Genomic DNA, 19,081 nt, shown 5'->3' on the forward strand with positions numbered 1-19,081 from the left:
ACTCAGGGCTACTGTATTTTCTTACTAGTCATCTATATTTGCTAGAATTAAGATTAATTCTCTTAGTTCCTCTCCTGTACGAGACATTAGTCAAAATTCACAGTAATAGCTATAAACTGACTAGACTTTTCCAATATGTTGGAAAGTGGACAACAACCCAAACAATTATCTTACCCCAAGTGATATTAATAGATATGTGAAAACAGTGAAGAGATTTTTTACTGCTGTCCTAAAGGACACTTATACTCAGCATGAAAGGTGTCAGTTCAAATGAATACTCAAATTTTAAATTTGTTGAAATTCAAAATGATTTTCAAGTCTAAATTATAAATTAATTCCTCTTACTACTGCCTCCCCTAATCCACCCTCCATTTTATGGGTCCTCTCCTTCCCTTTTTTTAATCTTCTTCCCTGCCTACTTTTTTTTTTTTTGATAAATTTCTATACCCAAATAATTCTTTCATTTTTTAAATAATTTTGATGAAAGCGAGGTTCAAGCATTCTTCCCTATTTCCCCTTCAGTGTAAAAGCTCTTCTTCATATGTCTCTTTTATGTGACATAATATTCTCCATTCTTCCCTCCCTACCCCCTCTTGTGGCATTTCTTTTTCTCATGCCTTCATTTTAAAACATCATTTCAACATAATAGACCCATTCTTCTGCCCTTTGCCTATATAAAGCCCTAACTGCACTTATAGTGATAAAATCCACAGGATTGTATGTATCAATTTCCCATATAGGAATGTAAATAGTTTAATCTTATTAAGTCTTTTTTGATTTCTCTTTCATGTTTACTTCTCTATGCTTCTTTTGCATTTGAATATCAAATTTTCTATTCAGTTCTTGTCTTTTCCTTCATGTCTCTTCTGTTTCATTAAATATCTACCTTTCCCTTGAAGGATTATACTCAGTTTGACTGGGTAGATGATTCTTTGTTATAATCTTAGCCCCTTTACTTTCAAGAATTTCATATTCTAATCCCTCTGCTCACTTAATGTGGGGTCTGCTAAATCTTGTGTGAGCCTGACTGTGGCTTCACGATATCTGAATGATTTCTTTCTGGCTTCTTGCAGTATTTTTTCTGTTACTCAGGAGCTTTGAAATTTAGCTATAATATTTCTAGGAGTTTTCATTTTGGGATCTCTTTCAATTTCTATTTTATTCTTTGTTTCTAATTATCAGGGCAGTTTGGTTTGATAATTACTTGAAATATAATATCTAGGCTTTTTTTCTTTGATGACAGTATTTAGGTAGTACAATAATTCTTAAATTATTTCTCCTTGATTTATTTTCCATGTCAGTTGTTTTTACAAAATAGGAGGCAGCATATGCCAAGCAAGTCAAACCACCACCACCACATTGAACACTATACCCCTTCAGACCATAGTGAAAACAGCTCAGGAACTTAAACCTAAAGGATATGGGACCTTCACATTTGATTTGTTGCTGAAATCTTCTACGTGGATTATCTTTTCCATTAGAATGTGCGTTCCTGGAGAGTAGGAACCATCTTTTCTATTTCTATCTCCAGAACTTTACACAGTGCTTTGTAGACACTAAGTGCTTAATTTATTTTTTTATTTATTTATTCATTCTAGAATCTCATAAGTCGAAATGGAATACCATAACATAATCTTGCATCATGCTGAGTGTTATAAAAGGACAAGAAATGTAAACAAGAGATGGAGATAAACACACTTCAATAATCTAGAAGCTTAATTTATACTGCATTGAAAATCTGTAAGCTTTTGGAGAATGATTGAATAGATTATGGTATACAATTATGATGGATTACTATTGTGCTATAATAATGAAAGAGATGCTTACAAAAAGACACCTAGGAAGACTTATATGAGATGATGCAAAGTGAAGTAAACAGAACCAGAAGAACAATGTACACAGTAACAACAATAATGCTAAGATAATTAGCTGAGAAAAAACTTAGCAATTATGATCAATTTAATGACCCGTAACAATTCCAAAGGATTCATGATGAAAAATGTTACCAACTTCCAGATAGAGAACTGTTGGATTCTGAGTATATATTGATGCATATATTTTTCCTCTTTATTTTTCTTGTCTTTTTACCTCATGATATGGCTAATGTGGAAGTATTTTTTGCATGATCTTATATGTCTCTTGCCAGTGGATAGGAGAAAAGGAGGACAGAAGGAACCTGAAATTGCAAACAAAATTAAATAAATAAAATCTATGGGCTATACTCAAAGTTAGACTTAGAAAGGTGAACTGTTTATCAATACTATACTTAATATCCAATAGAATACAAGTGTTGCTTCATTATTTGAAACTAAAGAATTTGTATCAAATCTTGTAAACTCAATGCTAAACATTTCAGTAAAGAAATATTGAAAAAAAATTACAATGTAAAAAATTGTGAAATTCATTGACAAATTTATTTTACTTTGTCACATTTTGGTATTCTTGAGAATGAAGGATGAACAGCAACCACAGCTTGGTTACATTTAGTTAAAATACTAAGGTAACAAAAGGATGTCTTTGATCCTTTGATGATTAATTTCAAGTGTGGCTTAAAATAAAGAGATATAGTCTAATATTTGCCACTATCATGGAAAATGTTCACCAGAGTCCAAATGAAACTGTTTTCATATAAATGATGCAAGGCCTTTAGATGTTCCTATTTGCAAATTACTTAATTCTAATTATATGAAATTATGAATCTTTGCAAACCCTTCTAAAAGGAGATCTGTTGGAATCCTAGTGTCAACTCAACTTGAAACAAGGTGAAAACTCAAGGGTGATGTCAGGGTCCTGATGTTAACTCAATAGAATTGATACAGTGCTTGTTGGTTCACACCTTAGAGCAAATCCTTGCAGGGTGATGTTGCTAATACTGATAGACAATAATGCTTGTGTTCACACCTCCCTTGAAGTTCTTAGGACCAGAGAGCACTCTGGGAGATAACCCATAATCCCTGCCTTCAGAAGGAGGAGTTAACCTTTGGGAGATCATATATATGGAGGAAACTCTTAGAGCTTAGAAGAATTTCTCCGGAACATTCACTGGGGTTGGAGAGGAGCACTCTGGGAGGAAGCCCACAAGCCCTATCTTCGAGGCAAGAGAGATTCATTGCATCTTCCACCTTGGTGCTGGCTGGAGGCTGAAGAAAGCAGAGGTAGAAGCCAAGGACAAAGCTGCAAGAGCTCTTAGAACCAAGCAGAGAGATAGGCCTCTGAGCTAACCGGGCTATATTGAAGGACACAATAAAAGATCTGAACTTTTACCAGCTGGCTGCGATTTGAGAGTAATTATTTATTTCAACTGAAACTAAAGCTGCCTCCAGAAAACCTCCCGGAGAAACCCTCTCTCCCAGAGAGAACCTTTATTATTTTAAAGAAGAGAAAAAACACCACCAGACATCCATAATCATTGAGAAGAATATTTAACTACCTTACAGAAAAATTAAAGTAGATGAAGAATACCTTTTGCCCAATTAAAAGTCAGTAAAGAAGTATTTATATATGTGTTTGTTATGTGCCAGATATTGTGCTAGGAGCTGGAGTTAAAAAAAAAAAAAAACAAAAACAAAAAAACTTTTCCTATCCAAAGGAACTTACATTCCAAGGGGTGAGATAACATGCAAAAAACTATACATGTATAAAATACAGACAGGAGACTTGAGTATGTACAACATACTCTGTCTTTTGACAATCAAAATGGAAGCCTGGCAAGTCTGTTTCCAGAAATGCAAAATGGCATATAGTGGAAGGATTCTACCCCACTTTAGAACATGCACAGGTATTGGCTTTATTGTACTTTTTAAAAAATGAATAAGTGATGAAGACTATCTGTAAGCCTACTGCATAGGAGAGGGGAAACTGCTTCATCCATCTTAACTATACTCAGACAACCATGTAGCTATAAATGCATGGTATTTATAGTGGTTTTAATTTCATTTTTTGCTTTTTAGTAATATTTTATTTTTCCAAATATGCAAAGACAATTTTTAACATATGCCTTTGTAAAACTTTGTGTTCCAAATTTTCCTCATTCTCTTCCCCACTTCCTCTCTCTAGAACAGCAAGCAATCTAATATAAACATGTGCAATTCCTTCAAATATATTTCCATATTCATCATGCTGCTCAAGAAAAATTAAATCAAAAGAGAAAAAAAAAAATCATGAGAAAGGAAAAAAATACAAGTAAACAAACAACAACAGAAAGGTGAAAATACTATGCTTTGATCCACATTCAGTCTCCATAGTTTTCTCTCTGGATGCAGATGACACTTTCCATCACAAATCTATTGGAATTGCCTTAAATCATCACATTGTTGAAAAGATCCAAGTCCATCACAGTTGGTCACCACATAATCTTGTTGTTATGGGGTACAATGTTCTCTTGCTTCTGCTCACTTTATTTAGTATCAATTCATGTAAGTCTTTTCAGATTTTTCTGAAATCAGCCTGCTCATCATTTCTTTTTTCTTTCTTTCTTTTTTTGCTAAGACAATTGGGGTTAAATGACTTGCCCAAGGTCACACTGCCAGGAAGTGTTAAGTATTTGAAACCAGATTTGAACTCAGGGCCTCCTGACTTCAGAGCTGGTGCTCTATCTACTACATCAACTAGCTGCCCCCATCATATCTTATAGAACAATAATATTTTATTACATTCATATACCCTAACTTATTTAGCCATTCTTCAACTATTCCAGTTGCTTGCACTACAAAAAAGGGCTTTTATAAACATTTTTGCACATGTGGGTTCTTTTCCTTCTTTTATAATCTCTTTGAAATGCAGACTCAGTAGAGACACTGCTGGATCAAAGGGTATGCGTAGTTTTATAGTCCTTTGGGCATAGTTCTAAATTGTTCTTCAAAATGGTTGGATCATTTCACAACTCTACATGATACTTATGCTGTTGTTTGTATCCTTTCCTGGACTTAAGTGAATGAGCATTAGAAATAAATGGACTAGATATGACCTTATGGACTTTTTAGTCAAAAGAGGCACCAAAAGTCTAACAACTGGATCCCATGATAGTCTGCTGCTAGCTATAGTAGCTGAAGCATCCTTGTGGAACAAACTATCTCTTTAAGACCAGCATGGAATCCTAGCAGCTTACTCACAGTGCCTTGTCATCTGAGTGGAGCAACTCATGCAGTCACTATGCCATAAGTAGAAGAGCTCTTAGTAAGGCAAATGTAAGTAGTCACCACTTTAAGTTTGAGTCTACTCTCCCCAGGAATAATGGTAGTAGAGGTGAGTAAGTTACCTTTTTTTGCTATCTATCTATCTATCTATATCTATATTTAGGTGTCAGTCAGTGAGTTAATAAATACTTGTTAAGTGTCTTCCATATACCAGGCATTGAACATTAAGAAAGGTAGAAATAGTTACATCTCTCAAGTTGCTCATTGACTAATAGTGGAGAGAGCATGAAAACTTCTATTTACAAACAAGATATAAGCCAGATAAATTTAAAATTTGATACTTCTAATTATGCGTGTTGTTATGTGATTTTGGGGAGATGTTACAGCCACATGATATTTCAGGGCAATATGCCAGATGAGGACTTATGTTCTAGTATTAGGAGGATAACTTCACTCTAGCTCATATTGTGGACTGGGGGAAGAAGCTACCTCAGGAAAATGCTGATAAATTTAGTTTACCACACCCCAGAATCTTAAAGTTACAAGCATCTACTGTCTGGGAACGCAACTTGCAAGTGCCTGCAAGAGTTAGTCAAGTGAACCTTGAGGGAAATTACACAGTATAAATGAAAAGTAATCTCAGAAGATTGTAAGAAGAAGCAGAACAGCCAAAAATCTCTCATCCTTTAAACAGATGTAGAAACTGCATCAGTCTTAATATGTGTAATAGGTATCATAGTCCTTGTCTTCTAAATGAGGAGGGGTAGAGGAGGAGAGAGAATTGGAACTAAAATAAACTATATGCATATATATATATATACACCCACTGAATGTCAGTGATGTTGTTGGCATGGAGAGTTTTATAATCTTTTAGGAATAGTTCCAAATTGCTCACCAGATGATTGCATTTACTTTAAAATTCCACCAACAATGTATGAGTCTCACTTTTTTCCACATCCCTACCAACACCCCTCATTTCCCCCTTTTTGTCTTATTTGCCAATCTGATAGACGTGAGGTAGCTCCGCAAAGCTGTTTTAATTTGCATTTCTCTAAACAATAGCTAATTTTTTCAGGCTTTAATTTCTTTGCCAGATTTCTCTTTTCACTGTGATGAACCTTTTTATGCAGAACCTTTTTAATTTAATGTAATAAAATTATTCATTTCATGATGTTTTATCTCTCTTATCTTATAAATTCTTCTTCACTGTTCTGATGGGCAGACTATCAGATGGCATCATCCTTTATGTGTCCATCATGTACCTAATTTCATCTTATCTTGATGTGAGGTGTGAGATGCTGGTCTATACCTAGTTTCTCCCATGCTATTTTATAGTTTTCCAGCAGTTTTTAATCTCAGAAACTGGAGTCTTTGAATCTTGGCGCCGTTTCAAGCAATGCAGCCACACCTTAACACATTCATATAGGGTAAATTCTTGTTACTTACTTTGGATTTTTTTTTGTGCTGAAATACACAATTTGTTATAATTATATAATTACCTCAATTGTTTAACTTCACTTTTAATTAGGGGCATGAGCCGTAGGGGTTAGATACAAAATAACGAAGTGACCCTGGCTTAGTCACATGACTTCTCTGTTTCCTGACGTGTTTTGGGAAATGAGGGCTCCATAAATCTTACAACGCTCCACACATGAAGGAAACAACCTCGAGAAGGTCTCCAAGAACCCACGACGGGATCGCTAGTTACTAAGTGTGTGACCTTGAACAAACCCCAATCTGGGCGTGCCTCTATTTCGTCATTTGTAAATGGAAGACGCTGGACGAGATTCCCGACAATTCCAAATCCAAGAAAAGTTTTCTTTTAAAGGAGCATAAAATAGGCTCCATTAATTCTCATCCTCTAGAGGGCTCCCACTCAACGTGCAAAGGCCTCGTCCCGCCCAGGCGGAGGGGTTGCACGAGGGCAATTCTCCTTCCGCGCATGCGTCAACTGCTGAACACCGCCCCTTTCCTCCATCTCAACGCCCCCAACTAAGATTAACGTCTGTTTCCCATCTGCTGATTCGTTAAGAAGCTCCCCTTTCTTTTTCTTTTCCTAATCGAATATCCTTCTCGGAGCTACAGCTGCCCCCGTAGCGGCGTGAATCTCTCCCCCGCCGGACTCCCCGCTAGTGACAACGATTTGTAGCGACATAGGAAGGCCGCGGTCGAAAGTGCCGAAGCCATCCCTAGCCTTAACCCCAACCCGGTGGGAAGGATCAAGATGGCGTGTCTGCTGGAGACCCCAATCCGCATGAGCGTCCTTTCGGTGAGTGACCCGCGGCGGCCGCTCCGGGTGGGGGCGGAGGGAGGCGGGCAGCTCCGCCGCCTTCCGCGCGCGGCCACCTTCTGCGGCGACTCCTGGGGTGCCCGTCCGGTCTTCCGGAGGGCGGCCCTCCCTGAGCCGACCGGGCTCCAGGGAGGTGTCTGGGGAGCGCACGCTCTAAAGACTAGGGAATCGGAGATCAGCTTCGGGCTGCGGGGTCCTAGGGGAACCCGGAACCCCCGGCACCGGTGGGGCCAGTCTATTCAGGGTTGCCCAGAGGTCGGTCCGCCCCGAGACCTGGTAGCGGCTGGGGCTGATGGCGGACAATTCCCCCCCCCCCCCACCCCCAACCCCCGACTCCCTGGGGATCCCCGGGAGGCTCTAAGGGAGGGGCGGGGCGAGGGCAGCTTGCCGGGCTCGGGGCTCCGGCCTGCACACTCACTCCCTGTTTTTCGAGAGGGCCAAGCCTAGGAGCGGGACAGATGCGGGAGTCGCTTCTTAGTTTGGGGCTGGGGGGGAGGGGTGTCTTATTGCAACTCGTAAAAGTGTGTGGAGGGCTTGCATTTGCTGTCTGACCTCTTTTTTCTGGCGCTGTCCAGGGGGTCGGTTCTCTGGCTGCCTCCGCCCGGGGTTTGTGTGCTTAGTGGTGGGTAACATACAGCCGACTCCTTGGAGGGAGTTAGTTAAAAGACTAAAAAGAGGATGACCCGACATCCATAAGCACGGGCACGTTTGTAAGTTTGGCCTTACACCACTTAAGGCTGACACTTAGAAGGGATGGATACCAATCAGTTTTGCTGGACCAGAGGTTTGAAATTTTACAGCCCTTACAATTGGAGCTGTCCAAAAGTAGTTATAGGACTGGAGAAGTCGCGAGCTTGTTAAGGTGTCTAGAATTGTTCAGGCAGAGATGGGGTGACTGCTTGGGAGAAGTACTTTAGAAAGGATTTCTACATGGGGCGGGGATTTGGAACAGATAACTCTTTTTTTGTTCCCCAAAGACCCTCACATTTCTTTATTCTAGTGCTTTTCTTTCCCCCTCTCCACACCCTTTCCAATGCTTTGAGTTTTGAGATTCTACCGAGCAGATCCCTTTGACTCCGTAGTTTCAAGTAGATTACATCCTATTCCTCAACATACACTGTATTTTGAGAGGGTTTTGGAACAGAACAAGTCGGGGCTAGGAAATGGTAACTTTTCTTATTTACTGTAGATGTAGCATGGTGCATTGACAATGCGAGTATTACAGTTTTAAGCAATGTCCATGACACCAAGTCCATCTTAATAAATCCTATATACCTCAGTATCTTATTTATCAAACTCAACACAAAGGTCTAAAAACATGTATTCTCACCCTACTCAGATCAGGTTATTGTTCTGTCTCTGACAATGACACCAAGAGCATTTTTGGAAGTATGATGGTAGTTTTCTTTTAGCAATGTCTTTAAAGATTCTACAGTTCAGTAGAGATTTATTGAGCAAGTACTGTATATACAGTAGTGGTTAGGAAGTAATAGAGTACAGATCTGACATGGCCCTTGCCCCAATGAAGTTTACAGCCCAGTAGGGTACTATGAACTTTTAATTTCTCTAGTTCTATCAACCATACTTACAGAGTAAAGTATTTCTAATTTTGTCCAGAAACCTTCTTCAGGGCAGCTTCCTAATTCGTGTTGTGATAATCATTGCTGGATAGAGCAAACTGGATGATTAGCTCTTATCTTCTGAAGTGCAGTTTGTTAGTGGGATTGTTACAATTTGAGATATGGTTTCATAATTCTGTAGGTCCAGAACTTCATTTCACCCAGAGTTGTTGTCTAAGATAAACTGACTTATACTGTCCAAAAGAGATGATTTGATCCAGAATACCAATTTATTAAATTAGTGGATACATTAGTTAAGTGACTGAAAGCTTCATTTACATTACTCTGGGGATCTCATTTCTAGTATCTACAGGCATTAAATCAGAGAGAAAGTTGGATTTGGAATAAAATCTCTGACTCTCCTATTGATACCTGTTTAATTTTGGACAAGTTGTTTAACTCTGGACTGCAGTTTCTTTATCTGAAAAATGAGGGAATATGATTAGGTAAACTTTGAGGCTCTTTCTAATCCTAAAACTTATGAGCCTATTACTGAGTTAAATTATCATGATCATGATCCTCTTAATATTTATTTAGTGCCTTAGGGTATGCAAAATGCTTCAGAAGTATTATTTAATTTAATCTTCCCAACTACCCTGTGAGATGCTGATCCTATTTCCATTTTAGAGATGTAGACACTGGGTCAAGCAGGGTTATATGACTTGCCTAGGATCACACTAGAAAAAGTTTTAGGCCACATTTGAATTTTCTTCTTACTCCAAGTCTGGTGTTCTATCCATTATGCCACTTAGCTTAAAGAATTTGAACATTTCATTCAGCCTAAAGATTCTCTCCTATACTTTCTCTTTCAGAGAATTTATTCCACCGGCTTTAATTATCATTTTCTCTATAGATAACAGTTCTCTATCCCTGGCATTTGAGGATTTTCCTGAGCTTCAGTCTCAGGTCTCCAGTTTCTTGCTGGACACAAATATTTGAGAATTCTATCATAGCCTTAAACAACATATCTACAAATGCTGTATAAATTTAAAGATAGATTTAAATATATACACATATATATTCATATTCATAACAATGAAATTGTTAGAATGTAAAAGTCTTGCAAGTAGTAATTGCTTCATTCTTTACATTTGTATCCCCAAGGTGTAATATTCTTCTCTAAAATGTAATATTCTCTTGTTGGGGTTTTCTTGGAGTCTCTGGAAGCAGCCTTCCTTTCAGTTCAGTAATCACCACATGTGCAGCCAGGGATTAAAATCCAAATCCTTTATTGTCTTCTTCAAAGTCTTGTCTCCTTCACCTGAGGCTCAGCTAGTTTTTCCAGAGGCCTTCCAGGTCTTGGTTTCAGTGGAGAAGTGAAGGAGGACAGCCTGCCACCACTTCTGTGGTCTTCCTTCATTCTGATTCTGGCTGAGTTTGTCCAAGCTTATATAGTCTCTTATCGAAGGTGTGAATCTTGTTGAACTGTAGTAAGTACATGTAGTAAACTAGAGAACTCTTTAATACCATGCTAAATAATCATTATCTCTATCAATTCCACTGACTTAGCAACTTGTTTCAAATTCTGGCCCATAACACCAAGGTAAATCAACTCCTCTGCAACTTAGAGTCTTAGATAAGAATTGTCTAAAGCAGGAGTCCTCAAACTTTTTAAATAGGGGGCCAGTTCACTGTCCCTCAGACTGTTGGAGGGCCGGACTATAGTAAAAACAAAAACTTTGTTTTGTGGGCCTTTAAATGAAGAAACTTCATAGCCCTGGGTGAGGAGGATAAACATCCTCAGCTGCTGCATCTGGCCTGTGGGCCGTAGTTTGAGGACCCCTGGAAAGTATCAAAAGTTTGAATGACTTTCTTAGCCAGTAGCTGTAGACATAGGACTTGAATCCAGTCTTCCTGCTTTCAGGGGCAGCTCTATCCACTATACCAAGACTTAAACTGGGAGTTCACGTAACTAAATGTGAAGGTTGTGAAATTATGATTTATTTTCAGTGAATGTTTAAGGTAGCTACATACCCAGAATTGGGAAAAAAATTTCTCTGCTGAAAAAAAGGGTGGCTAGTGGAAAAATTTTAAGAAGACCTGAACTATACCACTGAAGCTTTTCATATAGATGTAAGATGTTATTTCTCGTGGTTTTCCTCACACCTATGATGTAATACATTTATTACTTTCCACTTAAAGTAATAATATTAATAGCCTTCTAACTGATGTCATTATCTCTCTAGTCTTTTGATTCTACTGTCCGGTTATCCTTAAACAACTTTGATCTTATCACTCTTCTACTGAAAAAAATTTATTCACTCTTGATTGCCCACATGATAAAGTCTAAATTACTTAAGTCTTTCATTGTGATACAGGGAAAAGAGCGCTAAACTTATAAACTAAATTCAAATCCCAATTGTGCAACTTATCTGTGTGGCCTCAAAATTGCTTAATTTCTCTGTGCTGGAGTATATTCATCATTAAAACGTGAACCTTGAACTAGATGCCTGTAGACCCTTTCAGTTTCAGTTCTATGATCTGATGGTCCAGATGTTTCAGAATTTAGGATCAGTTTACCTTTCTAGTCTCTGCTTCAACTAGATGGTTTGTTCTATTTCCTGAGTATATGTTGCAATTTTTAATCTCCATGTTTTTGCTCACATAGAATGTCCTGTCTCTGTTTTTCTCATTTTTTTTTCTCATTTTTTAAGATTGATCTTAATTTCAGCTTTCTCTGTGAAGTCTTTCCTGACCTATGTGAAACCTTTCTTGGTCCAGTGTATTTACACATTGAATTTAGAAAGCTTTTCTTATTTAACTCATTAATTTTACACTTATTTGCTGCTTTATTTATTGTTTTATGGATACATATCTTCCCATCTTGGTTATAAACTGTTAGAGAAGAGATCCTGTCTTCTACTACTTGGTATCTAGAACAGAACTGATAGGTTGAAATAATAGTTGTATTTGTGAACTCATATGCTTAATTATGGAAAAAACTTTGTTATTTTGACCTAGAATATTTTTGTTTTCCCAAGACTATGTTGAAATTCTTACTATCTAGTTTTGTTTTGTTTTTTCTTAGAGAGCATGACATTTATTTCCTTTTTCTCCTAGTGCCTATTAAAAACAATCAAAAAAAAAAAATCCGCCAAAGATGAGGATATGCTTTCTGTGTAATTTTGTATATTTTCCCCTAATACTAAATGGACCAAGTATGTCAGTTGATGCAAAAAAAAAAATTACGATTTTATTTAAAATACATGTTTTCATCCTTTTTTTCTGCCTCGTGGGTTAAAAAAAAAAAACATGCCAATGTATGCAGGTGGTCCTCTTAAATTCTGGTCCTTCTGCGTTAATAATGCTAGGCATTTTGTCATCCTATTTGGCTGCAGCTTCACTTTTAACTGATGAGGTTTGCAACTTGGCACTCAAAACTTTTTATATAAAGATAAAATATTACTCATCCTCGTTTCTTAATAGCAAAATTATAGTAAAACCAATGAATGGAATGTTGTAAAGATTTAATGAACAATTTAAAGTAGTTTGTCATTAATTTACTATAAAGAGCCAACTATAGAAAGTATATCAAAGGTTGTGCCAAAATAAATCAATACTACTGGATTTATGATTTGTTATTATTGGTCCAAAGAGAGTTGGAAATACAGTAGTGATGTCTGTTCTTACATGGACTGTTTTGTTAGGCTTTCAACACTATCTGAATTCAGTGTGTGGAGACCCTATTAGCTAAGCCCCTTCATGTGAAAAATTAAAGAACTCAAGTTAATGATGATACTAAGGATTTCTAGTGATACTGGATTTAGTCTAGCTTTTTTTTTTTGATTTGCCAGTAGACTTGAGCTGCCTTAACTTCTGCAGGATTGCCAACTCACACCATGGTGATTGCAAGTTAAAGGTATAACAATATTTGTTAAAGTAGTTCCTTTTCTTCTGAAAACTGTAGAACCACTTGCCTTCCTTCATTGAACATTAGTTATTCACTATGCCTCTATGGTCTACCTAGTTATATATGTTTCAGATAAGAGGTATGCATGTGTAGTCAAAATATTTTTTGAAAGAAAATTGACCCTTGTAGTTGGTATATTCCTACTTGAATATTCAAAATATAAATTTTTCTGGTTGTAATGTCAATTAGTGGTTTACTGCTCCTTCATCTCCCTCTATATACTTCATTTGTGATTCAACAAAAAGCACCTAGGAGCTAATAACACGTAATTAATATGGGAAAATGAAAATGTAACGCAAATTTTCTGTTAGTTCTAAAGTGTTTCAGATTTAAAACACTGCAAAATAAATCAACAAATATTTAGCAACAAATTACTTTAAATTATAACTTTTTTAGTATTTGTCACATGTTATAAAATTGTTAAATATGAATAACTTTGATACATATGGAATTTAGTTCCTAGCATATTTGTAAAAATATGTATCACATATATTGTATTTAACTTATACTTTAACATATTTAACATGTATTGGTCAACCTGCCATCTGGAGGAAAGAGTTGGGGGTAGAAGGGGAAAAGTTGAAACAAAGTCTTGCAATTGTCAATGCTGAAAAATTACCCATGCATATATCTTGTAAATAAAAAGCTATAATAAAAAAATATATCATGTATCAGTGTTTTAAATAACTGTAATTTCATTTATGTGGATATTTCCTCCATTGGAAACGCCTTTCCTCTCCAGTTCCTCAACTTAGACTTTTGTAGAGAATTGCTGACTGACAATTCATCATCCTGTTGTCAAACTGATGTTAAGCCTTATAAAACATAACAACAGGTGTACAATCCAGTGGTTGATACTGAAAAACTTTACAGAGTTCGTAAATTCATTCAGAACTTGTGTTCTGCCTACATAGTCTAAAAATTCAAGATTATTTTCACAATTAGGCAGTGAAGTAAGACCTATATTAGAGTAGGACCTCTAAGTGCAAAAGAACCATAGTGGTCTTAACATAGGCTGCTACTTACACCCTGAGTCTGGTTTCTATAAAACTTAAGGAGGGGTGAGGGGAGTGGGTAGAGATTATAATTATACTGGTAGTAAAGGGACAATGCAGGTGATGACAAAAGTGAACAAAATATCTTTACCTGAATGAAAGCAATGCACAAAACCATTCCCTCAGTATATATGTGATATAGGTTTATTTCATACATGATTTTGTGTGTGTATTTGCGTGTATTTTAGTATTTGTTTACATTTATAGAGATCTTAAATAAGAGATGTAGTTTATATGTGGGAATGTTCTCTATTTGGACCAATGTAGGATAAGCCTTCCATTAATTTATAAACCATAAACTATAATTTTTTTTTTAAGTTCATAGGATCATAGATTTAGAACTAGAAAGTTCCTTAAAGGTTATCAGTTCAACCCCTTCATTTTACAAATGAGGAAACTGAGACTTAAAATGTAAAGTGATTTGCTCGGCTATATATGAAATGGTATTTGAACCCAGGAGTTGTCTAGCACTCTCTCCGTTACACTGTCCTCCCACCAATTAATACCTTTTCTTTTTATTACACAATCATTTTTTGCTATTTATTCCCATCTGCTACTGAATGCTGCCATATAGCTAAGAAAAAATAATATTCTGAAGGGGAAAAGTTTTGAACACTTATTTTGAATTGGATTCTTAGTTCATGCTTCCAACAAACAAAGATTATTCACCCAGGTGTGTTGCTGGGGCAGCTAACATCAATTAGACAGGTCCCCACTCTTAAGGTACAGTATAGGTAGAGATCAGATGGGGAAGAGGATAAGAAATGTAGATAGATAAATATAATACATTAAAATATATTGTTTGTAAAAGGGGCACATAATATTTTGAGGTCATGAAAAAATATTTTACAGGTTGGGAGATAATTGGGGAAGATTTTATGGAGGAGGTAATATTTGACTTAGGCCTTTAAAGAATGGGTGATGGAGTTAGTCATAAAAAGAGGTCATTTCAGGCATTTGAAATCATTTGAACAAAAGTGCAGAAGTAGGAAACTAAGTGATGTGCATGGGGACAGTGATGAATCTAGTCTAGAGTGGAAAGGTAATTTGGAAATATAGAGAACCTTCAATGCTAGACTAAGGAATTGGGTTTTTATTCTGTGCTATTTAGTGTAAAACTCTTTTAAACTTTATGGAACTCTAGTATTCCCAGTTTGATATTTCTATTTTGTGCCATCTTCATATTCAAGAATTCTGAAATCTCCTTATCTGACAATAACCTACTGTTTTTTCTTCTTTTATAAAACCCTATTCTGTCTGCCTCATGACCTTCAAGCCCCTTGACCCTTTGATTCTCTCCTTGATCATCTCCCTCTTTCCCTCATCTTGACCGCTTGCTGCCAATTCAACTCTGTATTGTCCTTTCTTAGATAGTTCTATATTTGGACTGCTGAATGAAGGTGGAGAAAATCATAAAACTATTTTGATTGACTATTCCACAAATTCATGTAATACAGCCTCAACTGAATCCTCATTGATGCTAGGTAATCCTACTATATCTCATTATCCCACACTTCACAGCAAATCTTTTCATCTCTTCTCAAACTTCCTGTTTCCCTCTCCTTCCACTCTCTCAGGTCCTTTCCTCATATTTTATTTTATTCAAAATACATGAAAAGATAGTTTTCCATATTTATCCTTTCAAAACCTTGTGTTCCAAATTTTTCTCACTTCCCCTAGACAAGAAATAATCAAATAGAGATTAAATATGTGCAATTCTTTTAAAACATTTATCATGCTGCACAAGAAAAATCAGATCAAAAAGGAAAAAAAAATTGAGAAAGGAAAAAAAAGAAAGCAAACAACAGAAAATATGTGAAAAAAAAAATGTGGTCCACATTCACTCCTCATAGTTCTTTTTCTGGATGTAGATGGCTCTATCACAGGTCTATTGAAATTGGCCTGACTCACCTCATTGTTGAAAAAGAGCCAACCCCTCACAGTTGATCATCACATAATTTTGTTGGTGCTATGTACAACATTCTCCAGATTCTACTCACTTCACTTAACATCAGTTTATGTAAGTCTTCCTAGGCCTTTTCTGAAATCATCCTACTGATCATTTCTTGTAGAACAATTATATTCCATTATGTTCATATATCATAACTTATTCGGTCATTCCCCAACTCATGGGCATCCACTTAGTTTCCAGTTCCTTTTTCTTCCAACAAATTGCCTCCTCAGTTAGTATGTTCTTTTCTTTTTTATTAGATTTATATTTTATTTATATGTAGTTTATATATATATATTTTTTTTTTCTTTTCTTTTTCCTTCATTGAAATACAAGTTCATCAAAAGTAAGCATTGTTTCTTCTTGTACTTTTATCCCCAGTACCCTAGCAAAGGGCTTGGCATACAATAGGGCTTAATTTATACTTTTGATTGATTGCTTTTGACTTCACTCTCACTATCTACCTACTTCTTTCCCCATCCTTTATTCCTAATTAAAATAAAACCTTGTAATAAGCATAGTTAAGTAAATCAACTTTAATTTCCTGTACATTGACTGTCTGAAAAGGTATCTTTTTCTACACCTGTATTCTATAATATCTTTAGAAAAAGGTGGGAAACATGTTTCTTCAGGTAGTAGTTAAGTGGATAGAGCTTGTGAAGGCAGGTAAATCTGAGTTCAGATATGGCCTCAGATATTTATTGGCTATCTGGCCTGGACAAGTCACTTAACTTGTGCCTAACTTTCCTCATCTGTAAAATTAGGTTAATTATAGCACCTGTCTCTAAGAGTTGTGAGGATCAAATAAGATAATAATTGTAAAGTGCTTAGCTTGTGCCTGGCACGTAGTAAACACTATGTAAATGTTATTTTTGTTATTAACAGGATTCTGGGTTTGTGAGTAGACAGTGCATTGATCAGAGTCCCCGAGTTTTTCCTAGGCTGTTATCCTCCAGTGTTATATACAATTTTTTCCTGTTTCTGCTTGATTTATTATCTACTAACCTTTCCAGGTTTCTCTTGAGTCCATCATATTTATAATTTTTTATGGCACAAGAATGTTCTATTAAATGTTCTATTAAATTCATATACCCTATATATTCCATATACCATATAAATTCATATACCATAATCCAGCTATTCCTCAACTGATATATCACTTTTATTTCCAATTCTTTCCTGCAACAAAAAGTGCTGCTTCTTCCTTTTCTTTGATCTCTTTGGGATCTAGGACTACAGTAGTATCTATAGATTGAGAATGATTTTTAGTATACTTTTCAATTACTTTGCACAAGATTTGGACCAACTCACATCTTCACCAAAAATGTATTAATGTAATGAATATCCTTCCATAACCATCAATAATATTTTTCCATGTTTTGTCATCTTTGCTATTATGATGGATGTAAGGCTTTATTAAGGTGCTTAATTTGGATTTCATATTAGTTAGTTGGAATATTTTTAATGTGGTGGTTAATAATTTGTCTTTTTTCTTTTTGATCATTTATATATTGGAGATTGGCTTGGATATTCTTAAGTATTTGTATCAGTTCCTTATATGTCATGCATAGCTGACTCTTATCAGAGAAATTTCTTATTTTTTCTAGTTCATGGTGTCTTTTATTGTAATTACATCTATTTAATTGTTTTTGCAGAAGCTTTTCAATTTATCATAATCATAAAATAGTTGTACTTTTTTTTTCCTCCTGTTATTTATCTTTGCCTCTTGTTGGATCCCCTTACCCTTGTAGAACAATAATATTCCATTATGTTCATATATCATAACTTATTCAGTCATTCCCCAACTCATGGGTATCCACTTAGTTTCCAGTTCCTTTTTCTTCCAACAAATTGCCTCCTCAGTTAGTATGTTAGTATGTTCTTTTCTTTTTTATTAGATTTATATTTTATTCATATGTAGTTTATATATATATTTTTTTTTCTTTTTCCTTCATTGAAATACAAGTTCATCAAAAGTAAGCATTGTTAGCAGAGAGTTATCTCCGTCTTTTCTCCTCTAATTTGTTTTATATAACCTTTTATATGTAGATTATTTATTCAATTTGAGATTATTGTGGTATATCTATCACATGACTTGTTTTTCTCTCAACCTAATTTCCATCAGATTGCCTTATAGTTTTCTCCATAATTTTGTTCATTGATGAGTCCTTACTCCATTCTTTGGTTTTATTAAATATTATGTTAGTGTGTTCAGTTGTATTCAGGTTTTGTGTACCTAATCTTGTTCTTTTACCAACTTAAATTTTTTTTAACCAACACCAAATTAATTTTGATGAATATTGTAAAATAAAAAATTCCCCTGATATTCTTGACAGGCAGGCTTATTTTCAAAACATCTTTAGGTTTAAAACTATTTGTCCTTTATTGTTGTGCAGTTCCCTCTTTGCATTTTTTTTCTTTTCTATTTCTTTCCTGCTTTTTTTTCTTGTTTCCTTCTACTTTCTTTTTCTTTCTAGCTGCCTCTTGTTCCTTCAACCATAATATGGAATTGCAGTTAAAAATAGTTTTGTAGTTTCTTTGCTTAATTTTAAAATTGTTTGCTAATGTTAATATAACATTTTAATTCTTTAAAATAAATAAATGATTTTTACTTCTCTGTAACTCTAAAGTGTGAAATAAAGGTGCAAAGTGATTCACATTTTCAGACAAAGTCAATTTGTGGATTCATTTTGATTATCTTATGGTGGAGAACTGCTTTGAGATGGTGATGAGAACAGTTGGGTAGTAGTAGTGATGCAAAAAAAAAGAGAAGAAAATAAAAAATGCAAATGGAACATTAAGAAATGCACATCAGAGTAGAATTCCTTCTGACTCCAGGGCTGGTGCTCTATTCACTGTGCATCTAGCTGCCTCTATGCTTTCGAATGGTTATAAAACTAAACAGTAGAGTACAGTTACTTCAGTATTAGATTAAGAAATTTGTCTTTCAGCCATCAAGCTAGAAATGTAGAATTCTTTTTTCTCTTTAAAGCTATGGGGGAAAGGGGAGTAGGAGATTTTCTACTTTGAATGTACTTGAGGCGAAACACCAGTAACAAAATAGAAAAGTATTCTGAAATAAGTTGAAATTAGGAAATGAATTCCAAATATTCATTGTAAG

The 19,081-nt window shown here is 35.6% G+C and overlaps 1 protein-coding gene across 3 annotated transcripts in view; it reads left to right on the forward strand.

Moving 5' to 3' along the window:
* The first annotated feature begins 6,987 nt into the window (after positions 1-6,987).
* ARMC8 (armadillo repeat containing 8) overlaps positions 6,988-19,081 on the forward strand; it is a 120,432-nt gene continuing 108,338 nt past the window's right edge. The window contains exon 1 of one of the 3 annotated variants that reach the window (XM_012544612.3): positions 6,988-7,404. In XM_012544612.3, coding sequence (XP_012400066.1) covers positions 7,360-7,404 — 45 coding nt within the window. In that variant the 5' untranslated portion in view covers positions 6,988-7,359. The remainder of the gene's footprint in view (positions 7,405-19,081) is intronic. The other 2 variants (XM_023499129.2, XM_023499130.2) reach the window with 2 other exon arrangements.

The sequence above is a fragment of the Sarcophilus harrisii genome, chromosome 3, assembly GCF_902635505.1.
Source record: "Sarcophilus harrisii chromosome 3, mSarHar1.11, whole genome shotgun sequence".
NCBI lineage: Eukaryota > Metazoa > Chordata > Mammalia > Dasyuromorphia > Dasyuridae > Sarcophilus > Sarcophilus harrisii.